Here is a 15,510-nt window from a genome sequence, read left to right on the forward strand (position 1 = left end):
AGCCTCCGTGTGAGGTACGGTCTGTGGGTGCATCCGGGCGTGGTGCGCTCGAGCCGGAGCAGTGTGTCCACCAGTTCAGGGGAGGATGCCGCGGGGCTGCAACGGGTCGAGCGCGCGTACGGTTTGTTGTGAGAAAATGCTGGGGGTGCTGGATTATCACAATTGCACATCAAGATTACAATCACAGAATAAATTGACAGAGAATAAGAAAGGCACCCAGCCTTACCTTCTGCGGCGGGATTCCAGCTCAGGAATAAACCTAACTGGTTCATCCAACGCGGGCAGATCGGTCAGGAGGTTCTTTATCTTGCCCGGCAGCCTCATCTTCGCCCAGGCCACCTCCAGCGGCAAACCGGAGTTGTTCTTCCTGCGCATGCTCGGGGGCCAGAAGGCGCGGAGCCACTTGGCCATCGACCCCGTCGCGGAGCCCTCAGGCGACTCGCTCTCCAACTCCCGTGTCCTCAGTAAAACCTCGCCGTCGCGCTCGACCACACGAGCGCGCCCCCCCCCCCCCATCACCAGCCGCGTCCTATAAGAGTATACGCGCCTGCGCTCCCAGTGCGCAATTGCCCGCTCCCCGGCCCGCGCCTCCTTGCGCAACTCCAGCGCCAGGTCGATCTCCAGCGGCGTTTCCGGTCCCAGGAACCGCGCGAGGATCTCCCCGCGCGCCGCCGCCGGGAGGCCCGTCTTGCCGAAGTCCACCAACATCTTCCATTGGTTCTCGAGGTGCCAGTACGCGCAGCATACCACGAAGAAGGTCATGCCGTGGGCGTGCAGGTACCGGGTAACCTGCTCGACCAGGTCGACGGACTTGTTCAGGCATCCGCGCCAGTGGATACTCTCTGCGTGGCGGGGGTGTTTGAGGATGGCGGCGCTCTCACTGGCTCTCTCCTCGGGGGTCTTTCGGCTTTCGAGGTCAATGGGCGCGACGAGCACGTGGCCGGATTCGAATTGGTGGGGCATTTTGGCAGGGTGCTGGAATCGTGGGTTCGTAATTCGGTTATAGATAAAGTGGTGACAATAGCTGATAATCTTAGGATATTATATTTGAGGAGACAAGAGGCGGGCGTTGTGCTCCTTTATAGGCCACGGAAAGTCATTGTACCGGTCAGTACTTTGTGAGAAGACAACAATGGCATTGTTTGAATGAAAGAGCACCAACATGAACCCTTTCAATCATTGTTATGATCGAGACCAAGTATATACCTTTATCCCTTGTTTCAAGTCCAACTGATATACCGCACATGGCCTCCAGCTAGTAATCACAAAGAAATGGCACGCTTGTATGTTGCTATTCCGGGCCTGCCTTTAGTTTTCAGCCGAAAGGGTACTGCCCATAACCCAAGGCCCAGCACATGGGCTGCTCTGCCTAGAACAATAGCCAAGAACGACTAAGTGACAAGACACGCTCTACTTCTATCATCCTTTTATATTCGATTTCTGTAGTCGCATCTAGAATACCCACGTTGGTAGACGCAAAGCGTCTAGAGAGCCTTCATCTCCACCCCTGGCTTCAGCCAGTGTACCCTCTTGTTAACCTTGTCTCCCTCCAAGACCCTTCGCAAGTCCGCCTGATGCTCTGTAAAATGCTCCCAAGATTCAAAGTGAATCGGCACCATTGCATCCACTCCAAACACTCGCATCCGATGCGCGGCCTGCTGTCCGTTAAAAGTGATTTGCATCATCCCCTTGGGAGTCGGAAATAAGGTGTTTCCCGTATTCAGCACCGCGACTGCAACATGCCACTTTTCCCGGATACGGGCCAGCTCGTCGATCTACGCAGTATCGCCAGAGAAGTAGACCACATTCGGGAGGCTGTCGTCACTCACCCCGAAAGACTCGCTTTCAACGATAAAGCCTGTGACCTCACCACTGGGGAACTGCTTACAGGGAGTGCCTGCAATACGGAAGTGCTTGCCGCTGATAACTGCCTCCACAGTCTGCCAGGGCTATAGACCCACGACGGTCGGCTCCTCGAACTGGGCGTAGCATCGAGGTCGGCGGCTGTTCCTTAAAGCCCCCGGCTTGTCTATCTAGGGGTCAGCTGTGGCCCAGCCATCGCAAATGTATTCCGAGCGTAATTGTTATCTAGCTAGACTTTTGAGGTGTACTAGGAATATCCTATACTACAGTACTTGATTCTTTATTCACACAATTTCATATATTTTCAACTAACTGTTCAAATCTGCTACTATAGTTGTAAGTAGTATCACACATTCTATATAATATAAGCTAGATGAAAAAATAATTTTAGAGGCCTTATAACGGCTAGAATGGTGAAATAATTTGATGAACAAATGACTCTCGAGACCAAAGGTGCCAATGTATTGCCTTACGGTGTTGTTGTTAATCTGCCTAATTCGCAAGGCCGTTGCTCCTTTGTGGGTGGCTGCGGCCTGCTCGCTTAGCTGTCATATGGTTGGTGCCTCAGGACTAATATATGGTATTCCTTTGTGAAGAGTCGCGAGGGTTGGAAGGGTTGGTAGGGCCCTTACATAAATCTGTTACTTTCGCCTACGGATTGGACTTAGGGTAAGTCTAACCTCAGAATGGAATAAGAAATCCAATAATTGAAGAGACAAATAACAGAATACACAGGATAGTGTTTTCAGAAAGTCAATATCTAGTTCAGTTCCAGGCTCTTCATGGCTCGGTCTTAAAGGAAGCCCAATTGCTGGTCCATCACGTTGCGCACCATCTCCTCCCAAGACCGCCATTGCATTCCCAGTTCAACTTCGGCTTTGGTGGTATCAGTCGGCACAGAGGCACCTTCAGCGCGCTCTGTAAGCTTGACACCAACATTGGGGTAGAACTCGTGCGCAATTCGAGCGACCTCTTTCCATGTTGTTGGCGGTCCAGAGAGCAGGTACTTGGTACCATTCTTGATCTTCGGGTCTAACGCCTTGATGTGGGCCTCGGCAACATTTTGGACGTGCACACCCGTGATGCCTCCAAGTGGGACGCCGCCCATCACACTACCCCAGATGATTCCATTGGATCCTGCTTCAATCTCCTTGGCGGCAGATTGCACGAGATTGTGCCCGAAGACAAAGGACGGATGAAGAGTCACCAGTGAGTACTGCGGGTTTTCTGTCCTCCAAAATTCCCATGTCGCGTTGTTCGCAAGCAGCTTGGACGCTCGGTACAGAGTCATCGGTGTTGCCGCGGGATTACTGGGATCAACAAAATCTGCTGTGGCATCCACGGCGAAATCCCAGTCGTTATCCTCTGTGGCTGATGTTAGCATGGCAGGGATAGGAGCCTTAGCTTATGTTCATTAAACATACCTCTAATGAGCCCACCGTCGGGAAGTCCAGTAAGAGGAATCAAGGAGGCGATAGATGAAGTGACCACCACCTTCTTGATGCCTGGAACCTTAGCTGCCTCCTTGAGTACGGCCAGTGTTCCTTTCACTGCGGGGGGAAAAAAAGCTTCCTTGTCGGTGCCGTTGGCAAGAGGCGACGCTAGGTGGAGGACATAGTCCACTCCATCAAGCTTCCCTCGAAACGCAGCCTCCTCCGTGAGATCTGGAACGATGACAAATTCCAGTTGCTCGCGGTACTCTGACAACAATGATTCAAGTTTCTCGGACTTTCGGCGAACGACAATTCGAAGTCGGTATCCGGACTTGAGAGCGTGAACAGCCGTGGCACTGCCAATAAAACCGGTAGCACCGGTTATGAAAATCAACGGAGCAGGCATGATGGAATGGTACTTTGATGGTGAATCTGGATTATGATTTATTTTGAACTGGTAGTTGGGCAATCTTTATAGCATGAGAGTAAATCGATCATTCATTCCTGTCACCGGATGCGGGTACGAAAACATCCGATATGATGATGCCGTGACTTTCCACCGGCTCATATCGAGCCTGATGGCCCATCACCAGTATCCAAGTCATGAGCAAAGAGATAAGGACCTCATACATTACACATCATCCGCTCCATGGTCGTAGTCACGTAATCCCCGATCCCTGTAACATGGAACCGTCCAGAAAATATTCTACTGTATTCAAGTCGGTGAAAGGCGTCATGGATACAAGGAGGACCCATATAGGTGAGAATTTGTCATCCATGGCATTGATTACCAACAAGATCCCATCCGACGATTGGGGGAGTTGTTGTTCGATAGCCTTGGCACAGTGTTGTATGATGGGCTTCTATACACACGTATATGGTTATCACTACTTTTCATATCATTACCGCAATCATGTCTACTCAGAGGGCCGTTATCGTTACCAAACCTCAGACTGCAGGCTTGGTGATTTCCCGTACCATATCCAAGCTCCCGACGATTATGTCCTTGTGAGACCGTCAGTGTTGGTTTGAATTCTAGTGACCCCACCGAGCCCGAGGATTTCGCGCACGCCAAGAAGTTCACTCAGCTGGCTCATGCTCTTTTGGATAACAGCAAGATCAAAGGCCCATCCGCCCAAGATTGGAAAGGATGGTCGACGTAGTGTCTTGGAAGGAATAGACCTGCTCAGGACCAACAAAGTCAGTGGTGCCAACCTGGTTTACAACGTTAGGGAGACTTTTTAGTCGGGCAGATCGACACGTCCTTCACGTGTAGTTCAATAGAAATAAATCTCAGTTCCGGGGATCAAGTACGATAGCCCATCTTCGACTTGTCTCGATTGCTCAGAATTGGAGCTTAAACTACTTTCCTGATATGCATGTTTATTTGATTGGTTTAGATCTAGCTAAGTACATTCTACGCCAACATCCTAGAGTGTCAGCACCAAGCGGCCTTGATCGTTGGTAGATAGGTAGCCAGCGTCGCCAAAGGCTACTTGGGGCCTATGGCGACTAGGGCGACTAGTCAAGATTGTTAAAGTTGAAGGAGATCCATAATGAATCCGTATCAGGGCAAGGTTAGGCTCGTATTCGTACCTGTGGCCACATTTGGCATGCACAGAGATCGGCGGTGCGGCGGAAGCCGAGTCCGTACAAGCCACAATCCTGCTTATTTGACCATGTCCTGCTCTGTTGATTAGTGCAACTTGTCCTCACTTTTTAACTTTTCTTGCATTCCAAGCCGTGATTTTCTTTTTTTTTTACTTTTCGTTTTGTGGATTCAAAGCAGTCCCTCTTGTTTTCTCACAACACATTTGTAATCATCTAGGGTTGGGCGGGAAGACGGTGGCAGTGATTAGTGAACATGCCGAGGCGAAGGTTGGACCTTCGGGGCAAGTTACAACTGTTCGTCCGATTCCAGGAGTATATCCAACGTATGGGTCGATCGGGAAACGCCGTGGACGCCTGTCGGATCCCAAGACAGTCGGTAGGAACGTAATTACAATCCGAACGAGCCACCTGCAAACACCATATAAGCTTATGCATACCAACGACTTGAGAAGTCGAATGTCTTTACCATTTCTGTTTCAATAATTTTCGTGTAATTTCTATAAGCTTTACGGGAACAAACTGTATGCAGAAAGCCACTAAATGATAAAAAGTGGGGTTAAAGAAGGATCTAATTGGGGGTCGAATCTTGGAAAATCGGGGATATCACTAATCACTGTTGCAGAATTCTTCGATAGCTGTGGTAGCTGTGGCTGTAATTGACTTACCGTCGGCCCGAAGCAGCGGTTCGTCTTGTCGAGACGCTTGCACTTGAATTTGTCAACATTTACCAAAGCCAATGACATCCACTAACAACGAGGGTTTACCATAGCCGTGGACAAGGCTTTTTGCCTCAGGCTCCTTTCTTCAGGTCGGCGATTCAAAGCGGGATCCATGTTTTTGTGATGTGGTGGTTTGTAAGCGTTACAACTTCACAATAGTTTGCTCCTGTTCCAGCCACTATGAGCTAATCACTTGATGATTATACCTTGCATCCGTCGACCTGAGGTTCATTCGACCTTCTATATAGTCAACCTTCCAAGTAATTCTTGCGTATTTCCCCGCAAGCGTTTCAGTTTGATTTAGTATTGCGCACGAGTGCTCCATCCGTTCAGTACTTCTTACTTCCTGTCTTCCTGTTGAGATCACAACATTGCAAAACCACCCGCCCTAATGAAAGCGGTCATCACACATCGATTCTTGCCTAAGCGTCTACTGAGTCTTGCTCTCCGTAGTCCTCTTGGGCAGGGCGCGCAAATCAAAGATGTCCCAACCCCAAGCATCACCGATGATGAGGTCTTGGTCAAGGTGCGCGCTGTCGCGCTGAACCCCATCGACTTCAAAGACATCGATTTCGTTTCCCCACGCAATTCTGTCATTGGCTGCGACTATGCGGGCGAGGTGGCTCGGGTCGGCAAGAACTCAGGACAGCGTTGGAAGGTTGGAGACCGAATCGCTGGCTTTGTCCACGGGGGCTTGTATCCCGACGTTGGCTCATTCGCCGAGTACCTGAAAGTCGATGGAGACTTGGCCTGGAAGGTGCCTGACGAAACGGCCCTGAGCGAAGCCACCACCTACGGAGTTCCCGCAGCCACCGCGATGCTGGCCCTTTCGTACCTTGACATTGACTGGGTGGATATTGAGAACGGACGCAGCGCTCAACAAGGGGACCCTCCGACCATTCTCATCTATTCAGGAGGCTCGAACGTCGGTCTCTTCGCCATCCAATTGGCCAAGAGAGCAGGATACACGGTTGTGGTCACGGCCTCGCCACGCTCCTTCGACCTCGCGAAGCGCTATGGTGCCGATGCAGTATACGACTATCGGACATCTGCATCCATTGGCGAGATCCAGAAGGCCTATCCAAACCTCACTAAAGCTCTGGACTGCTTTTCCGAAGGCAGTTCTGCCGCCTTCTGCGCTGATGTGTTTCGCGAGGGTGGCAAAGTGATCACGCTTCTTGATCAAGGAAAGCCGAAGAAGGAAAACGTGACCTATGAGTTCCTCATGGTTTACACTGCCTTCGGTCGCAAGTTCCAGATGTTGGCGCCCCTTGGCCCCGTGTTCCCGGTGAAGCCGGCGGACCGCGAGGTCATCAGCAAGTTTTATGGTAGCTTGCCCAGCCTGAGGCTGAGGCCTCCACCCATCACCACATTTAAGGGCGGTTTCAATGAGATATTCGGAGGTCTAGATACACTACGCAAGGGAGAGGGTCGAGGTACAAAGCTTGTCGTCGAGTTTTCGTGATTGATGTGACTCTACTCCCAGTCGCTAATGACCTTGTTGAGCCTACTTGCTTTCTAAAATCTTGCTGTCGTCTTTCTTCTCGTTCAATTGTACTGGGGTTCGCAAGGTATTTGTCAGACTCTTGCGAACGTATTGCTTTTGGACATTGGATTTCAAGCACAGTTTCCTCATTACCATAACACAACCTCTTGCTGACTCTCTCCCGTCATTTCAATCGCTACGGTGGGCTCTTTGCGCTCCAAGCCAAGAAGTCCAACCACTATCTTGGGCAATCGATAGACCTCAGTACATCCCATTCCACCTTCTACAGCCAGTGAGCTTATTCAGCGTCGAAGCTTAGGTTCGACTCCAAGCATTCAATCCCAACTACAGAAGGATATAGTGGCCACTCTGCAAGAACAAATTCCCTTACCAAGTATTCTTACCGCAGCAGTGACCGCTTATAAGACTCTCTGTAACTATCCCCGCCCGTCTGCTCTGCTTTTTTAAGCTTCCCAGATTATACCTATCCATGTCCATCCCCTTCCCCCTCTTTCCTCTCACAAAGCTCTCCAGCTGCCTTAGATAATCACGGGATTGTTTAAGCCCTCTATATTGGGATATTTGGGTTTTCAGAAGGCCGAGGGCATTACTATTAGAGTTCCTTACCAAAGATTACCTTCATTATTCGTTTTTATTGGGGTTGTTGGGGTTTTTATCGAGGTTCGATTCCCCCGATTCTTGTTATCCTACCGGCAGATTTAGTTTTGCAGGGTGGCTACTGACTTATATCTTTCTCAACCCCCACTCTACTGTTCTAGTCGTTTTCGCATATAATATTTTCGGAAACCAGAAGGCCTAGTTGAAATTTGCGACGCGAACGGACGCGCGTCTACAATATAACCATAAACCGCAGCGAGAAAGAGGAGAGCGAACACGGGCGATGCACCCCGGATGGCAACCGCAACTCAGGGCCAGCAGATCAGGCGCAACATTGTCACCGTGTGCGGCGGAGAGATAGGCTTGGTCATTTGCGCGGCAATGCTACGTCGTAAAACAAGCACGATGACGATCTCGCAGTCGAACGCAGGATGAGTATAGCTTGCAGGAGGCATGGGACCGGGTCTGCACCTCGTTCTATGTAGACCACCAACGTTGATCTCAAGACTGTTCCCGACACATACACCATCGAGGAGATTCTCGACCAGATTCGCACCAAGCAAGACGAGGCAAACGATACGAATGCCAAATACCAAGAACTCAAGGCTGGGATGAACAAGACGTTGACCTGTGTTGGACTGTTGGGTGAGATCCCCGCACAGGGACCTAGCGTGGTCAGTCAGAGCTGATTGATTTCCCACTCTATGCGGTGCCACAGGAGATGACGATGTCGAGAATGAGAATCTCGAGGGCCCACTTCAGGCGCAGTGCGATGGAAAGTGCGGGACCACCTGGTCGGACGCAAACGGCTTCTTTGTCTGCAACGCATGTCAGAGTGTCCGATTTGACCGTGCTTGCTTGGATCGGTTGCGCCTGGGGACTCTGGATCTGTGTGATGTCTGTGGGCCGGACCATGAAATGCTGTACGTCCCCGCATATAATCCGGCCCGATGGGTGAGGGTCGGTGAAGGCAATATTCAGGTGGAATCCGAGCCTGCGATCTCGGTTGAGCAGTGTGTCGCGCGGACCAGGCAGTACTGGGGAATCAAACTCTGAGGTTTTGGGGTATGCTGATCGGCTGTATACGCTCTGGAGAGGGGGGATATTGCGCCGATGCTGCACAGCCTTGGTTTGGCTGTCTCATACGTGGATTATTCTTTACCTAATGATGGATTAAATCATAGTACGTAGAAATGGAAGAGCGCTTGATTTCCCAATCGAGTTCTGCACACAAATCTAAGGTTCATGTTGAGCATATACAGCCGTCCATGTGCGCCCTCTCTACCCACCCGCGTATACCGCCTGTATTGTCTCCAACGCAACATCCAAGTTGACGGTCGTGAGGAAGATACTGTACCATTCTACAGGAGCTCCAGCCACAGGCACAACGTGGTGGCCGGCTGATCAGCTGGCAAGCTCAATGAAATCACGGATGACGCTGGCATGGACCTCGTCGTAGGTGTAGGCCACAAAAGGCATCATCCACCATACACATGAGATTCTTCTCTGCACCGTGATCCGCCAATCTATTCTTCGCGTCAATGTCCGAACTTCTTTGCCCTGTCGGTGCTCTTTCTCTCTTACCTTGTGGATCTTTGGGGTCGGGCAACAACGCGGTCGGCTCGACTGCCCAGTGGCTTGCCACCGACACACCAAAAGGAGCGTCCGCTCGGGTCTTGACTCCGGTCGGGGTGTCTCGTAGCCAGGTTTCGAACTGGATATGCTTTTGTCCCCATCCGCTCGTGCCTGGCACCATCGTGATCACTTGGCTAAGGATGTATGTTTGGATCGGGGGTCCCGCCTCCGCGGTCTGGAGCCACTCGTCCTTGTACCGCGTGGGTGCGGTGGGCGCGAGGCTCATGCCAGTGACCACCGGATTCAACTTGATGAAGAGTGGCTGATTTTGGAGCAGCTGGCGGATGGTATCCGGGTTGGCTGACGCGGGGATCTCGGTGGTGACAGTGCGAGTGTTCGAGACCCGCCAAGGAATAGATAGGAGAGAGGCGACTAAGAGCCCTGTCAAGAGTCTGGATTGCATCATTGTAGATGGCGGGCGAGGAAGATCTGGAGGGTGAGTGAACGATGAGCAAAGGACAAGATTGCGAACCGGGTTGAGCTTGGTGATAACAATGAATCAGTGTCAGTTTCACGTGATTCTACCAACAGCCGCTCATTTGTCATTTGTGCAAGCACCCTCCACCTGGCACCTGGCATTAAGTGAGTTAGTCCATTTAAAGTAAAGGCCGGATAGAGGGAAGGCTTGTGGCTGGTCATGGCCCACCTGCAACTGCCAAGGTGCCAAAGTGCGACCATCAACTCCAACAAAACCTATCCAACAATGCAAGCCATGGTGCAGTCCAACCTGTCCCGATGGGCTGACACTGGGCACAGAGCCGGTAATAAGTGTCGAAACTTCAAGTTTTTAAGCTTTGGGCTTACTCAAAATAAAACTTTAAATCAGAATAAACAAGATCAAAGGTTGCACAGATGCAATGCCTCGCAGATGACATTCCCTCCTGACTTTTCCAGCCTTATTGCAGATTTATAAACTAGGATGGATTGCAGTTCCATCTAGCCTACTTCTTACATCGTCAGAGTCGCGGCAAAGACAATGCTACCGACGCTTGCGGCTGCGCTCCGCACCATCTTTGGCTGCTGGGTCAACCCTCTGCCCGACGTCCCGTACATCTCCTGCTTTCCCACCCTGGGCCTCTTGTCGGAGCGATGGTCCCATGATTTTTACCACACATCCATGGGTGCCTTTTTTGACGGCGCAGCGGAGGAAGGGATCTCCTGGACCCTGATCGGGGGCCTGCCTATAGTCTACCTTCGTGATCCGGTCCTGATCCGGCAGCTTTTCGTCCAGAATGCTGACTCCATCAGCCGGTGTGGAAGCCAGACCAAAGGCCCCTTTGGCACCGGCAAGCGCATTGTTCGCGATGCACTGATCACCGCCGACGGTGAGGTTGCCAGGCAGTGGCATGCGGATATGCTGCGTGGCTTTCACAACCGACCGCCGCTGGAAGTGTTCCACCCGAAGCTCGTTGCGATCGCGCGGCGCCACGTCCAAGCACTTCTGCAGGCGGGCACGGGCGACAACCTGCAGCTCTACCTCCAGAACTACGCCCTGGACACGGTGTGGTGTCTAGAGCTCGGCCTAGAAAACGCCTGGCAGTACACCGGAACCCCCGAGTGGATGGCGCCGTTCCACCAGTACGTGCAGATGGCCGCGAGCATGTCCTACCCCTTGCAGCATATCCTCATGAATCTCGCCTGCGGGAAGCCCTTCGAGGCCCCCGACCCCCGCGAGAACACCCTGCACGCAACGATCGACCGGATCGTCCTGCAACTGCTGCAGGACCACTCCGACCTCCTCAACCCCGAAGCCCCGCCCCCGGCCGGCGAGGAGATGAGTTTCCTGCGGCGGATCTCCAAGGAAACGGGCGGCACGGCGGGCCAGCCCATCACCCCGGATGTCCTTTCGCACGCCAGGCAGATCTTCTCGCATGGGTTCCCGGCGCCCACGCTGCTTCTCCTGTGGACGCTGCGGGAGCTCTCGCTGCACCCCGACATGATGCAGAGGCTGCGTGCCGAGCTGCGACACAACCCATGGCGCCATCGCCCGACGCCGCAGCTTCTGTCACAGCTGCCCTACCTCGACGCGGTGGTCAACGAAGTCCTGCGGCTGTACCCGCCCATCCCCACCACGGCCCGCGCCATCGATTGCGCCGTGGGCTTGAAGACCCGATCCGGCACCGGCGTCGTGCTGCCCGTGGATGCGCGCGCGGCCGTCTCCCTCGACATGCTGCATCGGGACTCGCAGGTCTGGGGCGCGGACGCCGAGGTGTTTCGGCCGGAGCGGTGGGAGGGGCTGCGCGGGCATGTGCTCGAAGGCGAGTGCAAATACTTGCCATTCTTGACTGGCCCCCGACGCTGCCCGTGCAGCGGCTATGTGATGCAGCAGGCAAAGGTGTTGTTGGCGGTGCTGGTGCTCGAGGCCGACTTGGAGGTGACGAACGTGGCGGCCGTGCGGAAGAGGCTGGGCCCGGTTTCGGAGCCAACGGCGTCGCTGGCTTTTTCGGTGCGGGCTTTGAACTGCACGGTAGTTTAGGTTTTATGGATATATGGCTATGTGGAGAAGTTGAGGCTTCATAGTGGTGTTTTCTTGGTTGTATATGTAGACATATACACATGTAGGTAATTTGGATGGAGATTACACCTATTCTGTTAAGCCTACTTTAGATGTCTGATATTTTAGTTATGTATACTTTATGGAAAGAGGACCTACTAATGCTGAAAATTGTATCAAGAAGTGGAAGAGAAAAGAATATGCGGATAAAAACATACAACAGAAGGGTGGTTACCCACCCAACTACTAACCTTCCGGCGTGTGGCCTGAACGCGGCCAGAAGGCGGGTGGGTGTAGAGTGGCTAACAGCCAGGTCAGGTTAGATTAATTAGAATTTTTATACCTAAATGCCAGGTTATAGTTAGATTAGAAAATTTTTTATATCTAACTGTAGTATAGCTAAATATTAAATAGTTAACTATTTTAACTATTTTTAGTACTAAAATCTATCTACTATATCTTTTTTAACTTTAATATAATTAAGGTATATTTAAATTTAGTATTTATTAATTAAGCTATTTAAACTATTACTAAAAAAATATGTAAAAAAAAGCTTTTTAAATAAAATAAAAATAATTTAGAAAAAAAATAGTATTTTATTATTTATATTACTAAAAAATAATAAAAGAATTTTAATAATATTAATAGAATTTAGCTTTTTATAATAAAATACTGTTATAATATAAAATATAAAAAAATATAATTATACTTTTATTTAAACTATATATTTTAACTATAGTATATTATACAACTAAAACTAGATATTTACCACTAATTAGGCTACTAAAAATAATTATTATTATAGTATAGACCTAATACATCTATTCTACCTATTTTATCTGTTTAATCTTCCTAATCTACTTAATCTATTTAATTTATTTTGCTTTAATAATCTAACTGTTTTTTTAACTGCTTTATACATAATTTATAATCTTTTTAACTTTTTATCTACTTCTAATCCTGTTTATAGCTTTTTAAACTATATTTTATTTATAAATTTAAAAATAATCTAATCCAGTATCTAAAGAATATATTAAAAAACTAGTTATAAAAAATTGTTTAGTCTATACTATTGTTTTTATTACTTAGCTAAACTAAAAACCAGATACTAGTCTACTTTTTAATACTTTATAGCTTTTATTTTTAAAAATAGTAGTTTTATTAAAATACTAGTAATTCTATAATTTTTAGCTATATTAAATAATCCAGAAGAGTTTATTTAGTATTACAGTGCAGACCTAATGCACCTATTCTACCTGTTCTACCTGTTCTACCTGTTTAATCTGTTTAACCTATTTAATCTATTTTACCCTAATAATCTAACTGCCTTTACTAACTGCTTTATATATAATCTGTAATCTTTTTAACTGCCTGTCTGCTTCTAATCCTGTTTATAGCTCTTTAAGCTATATCTTGTCTATAAACCTAAGGATAGCCTGACCTAGAGTGGCTAACAGCCAGGTCAGGTTAGGTTAATTAGAATTTTTATATCTAACTGCCAGGTTATGGTTAGATTAAAAAAAATTTAATATTTAACTACAGTATAGCTAAAAACTAGATAATTAAATGTTTTAACTATTCTTAGTACTAAAATTTATCTACTATATTTTTTTTAGTCTTATTATAGTTAAGGTAAATTTAAATTAAGTAGTTATTAATTTAACTATTTAAACTATTATTAAAAAATATAAAAAAAAACTTTTTAAACAAAATAAAAATAACTTAAAAAAATTGTATTTTTATTATTTATATTATTAAAAAATAAAAAGAGAATTCTAGTAGTATTAATAGAATTTAGCTTCTTATAAATTACTTACTGATATAGTATAAAATATAAAAAAATATATATAATTATATTTTTATTTAAACTATATATTTTAACTGTAATATACTATACTATTAAAACTATATATTTATTTTTAATTAGACTACTAAGAATAATTATATAGTTTTTACTCTACTTTTTATTTTTTTAATTTTAGTTTAAATAGTCTATTAATTTTTTCTTTTTATTCAAAAAAGCTGAATTATATATTATAAATTAAATTTTTAAATAAAATTTATACTATACTATTTATTTTATCTCTTTTAGTAACTAGAGTGGCTTAACCTGACTGTTATATCTTAATCTTAACCTGAGTATAACTGTATAGTCAGATTTAAATATAAAAAATTTTTAACTATATAATTAAAATTATATTAAAATATAACTGCCTTTTTAACTATTTATATCTGCTGATTAAAAAAATTAGATATAGCAGATAGATTATTAACTGCAGATTAATTAATAATATATATATTATTTTTATATATATTATATATAAGATATAATATACTTTTAATTATAGTATAGTAATATTTTTTAAGTTTAACTAATTTATTTTATTTATTTTATCTATTTTATTTATTTTATTAATAGATATACTGCGCTTTGCAAAACACTTTTATAAAACCTAGTATAATAAAAATAGTATTTAATATTAAATTAATATACTAATAATTTTATACTACTTTTTATGCTGTTTAGAATAGTAATTATATTAATATAAAAATTATAAAAACCGGGTTTTTATTTTTATTTAAATATATATAATATTTAAAAATTTAGATAAGCCCAGCTCTTCTAATTATAGTAATAATCTATTTTTAAAATTATTTTTAAAATTATCTATATTTTTATTTTTACTAATATAGAAAATAGTAATTATCTTATTCTTATTTTACTTTTTTAGTATAAAAATAATTAAATCTAAAGTAAAATTATTAAAAATATTTTTATATTTTTTACTATTTATAAAATAATTAGCATATATTTAAGTATAATTATTTTAATTAGATTAAAATAAAAACAGCTTTTATAATAATAGCAGATATTTTAAAAACTATTAAATAAATATTTAATATTAATACTATTAGTTGCAACTAAAAGAAAATCTTTAGCTACTTAGTAGAAAATAAAAAACTAATTTTAGTAGAATTTTTAGTAGATAAAAATATTAATATAATTTATAATATTTAAAATAGTATTAGTATAAATTAAGATACTTTAATAAACTATATATTTTTAATATTTAAATATATTTTTAATTTTTTAAACATCTCTACTGTAGATTAGAGTTTTTAGTATTTAAAAATATTATAAAAAATTTTATTTAAGTCTAATAAAAATCTGGAGACTGTTAACAGTATATTAATAGCTAAATTTTAACTATAATAAAAATAAAATATTTTTTTAAAAATAGTTTAGTACTTTTTATACCAGTTAATATTATTATTTAGGTATATTTTTTTTAAAAACTTTTTAAACTTTAATATTAGGTTTAGAATAGTTATAAATATATAAATATAGTTTTTTATTTAGTAGATATAATAGTAGTATTTTTAAAGCTTCTGGTATATATTTTATATACCTTTAAAAAAAGATTTTTAAAATATCTATTTTTATACCAGTTGGTTAATTAAATAATTTAAATAATTAAAAAATTATTATAAATATTATAAACCTTATAAACAGTAGGTCTACTATTTTTAAATAGACAAAATATAAAAAAAATAAAAATTTAAAAGTTTAAAACAAATACTTTATTTATTTTTATTTAATTATAGTAGAATAAAAATAATTAATATTACTATAGTTGCAGTACTAAATAA

General features: G+C 44.4%; 6 protein-coding genes across 6 annotated transcripts; 3 read left to right on the forward strand and 3 right to left on the reverse strand.

The window, feature by feature from the left end:
• Nucleotides 1-75: 75 nt before the first annotated feature.
• Nucleotides 76-963, reverse strand: BO86DRAFT_376815 (uncharacterized protein; the record flags this gene model as incomplete). The annotated part of the gene is made up of 2 exons (XM_025670553.1): nt 76-148; nt 227-963. 2 exons carry the CDS (start codon nt 961-963, stop codon nt 76-78), a joined length of 810 nt encoding a protein of 269 aa, XP_025530509.1.
• Nucleotides 964-2,629: 1,666 nt separating this feature from the next.
• BO86DRAFT_446166 (NAD(P)-binding protein) lies at nt 2,630-3,719 on the reverse strand. The gene is made up of 2 exons (XM_025676498.1): nt 3,288-3,719; nt 2,630-3,228 (listed from the first exon to the last, which is right to left on the reverse strand). The coding sequence occupies exons 1-2, from the start codon at nt 3,700-3,702 to the stop codon at nt 2,657-2,659; spliced, it is 987 nt and encodes a 328-aa protein (XP_025530510.1). The 5' UTR covers nt 3,703-3,719; the 3' UTR covers nt 2,630-2,656.
• A 2,298-nt stretch (nt 3,720-6,017) lies between these two features.
• Nucleotides 6,018-7,091, forward strand: BO86DRAFT_376817 (zinc-binding alcohol dehydrogenase family protein; the record flags this gene model as incomplete). Its single annotated transcript, XM_025670554.1, has 1 exon — nt 6,018-7,091. The coding sequence occupies one exon, from the start codon at nt 6,018-6,020 to the stop codon at nt 7,089-7,091; it is 1,074 nt and encodes a 357-aa protein (XP_025530511.1).
• A 933-nt stretch (nt 7,092-8,024) lies between these two features.
• BO86DRAFT_396871 (uncharacterized protein) lies at nt 8,025-8,786 on the forward strand (the record flags this gene model as incomplete). Its single annotated transcript, XM_025673443.1, has 3 exons — nt 8,025-8,072; nt 8,216-8,375; nt 8,449-8,786. The coding sequence occupies 3 exons, from the start codon at nt 8,025-8,027 to the stop codon at nt 8,784-8,786; spliced, it is 546 nt and encodes a 181-aa protein (XP_025530512.1).
• A 155-nt stretch (nt 8,787-8,941) lies between these two features.
• BO86DRAFT_386719 (uncharacterized protein) lies at nt 8,942-9,814 on the reverse strand. Its single transcript, XM_025671414.1, has 2 exons — nt 9,315-9,814; nt 8,942-9,256 (listed from the first exon to the last, which is right to left on the reverse strand). Exons 1-2 carry the CDS (start codon nt 9,769-9,771, stop codon nt 9,135-9,137), a joined length of 579 nt encoding a protein of 192 aa, XP_025530513.1. The 5' UTR covers nt 9,772-9,814; the 3' UTR covers nt 8,942-9,134.
• A 668-nt stretch (nt 9,815-10,482) lies between these two features.
• BO86DRAFT_454161 (cytochrome P450) lies at nt 10,483-11,841 on the forward strand (the record flags this gene model as incomplete). The annotated part of the gene is made up of 1 exon (XM_025677040.1): nt 10,483-11,841. One exon carries the CDS (start codon nt 10,483-10,485, stop codon nt 11,839-11,841), a length of 1,359 nt encoding a protein of 452 aa, XP_025530514.1.
• Nucleotides 11,842-15,510: the final 3,669 nt, after the last annotated feature.

The sequence above is a fragment of the Aspergillus japonicus genome (assembly GCF_003184785.1).
Source record: "Aspergillus japonicus CBS 114.51 unplaced genomic scaffold BO86scaffold_8, whole genome shotgun sequence".
NCBI lineage: Eukaryota > Fungi > Ascomycota > Eurotiomycetes > Eurotiales > Aspergillaceae > Aspergillus > Aspergillus japonicus.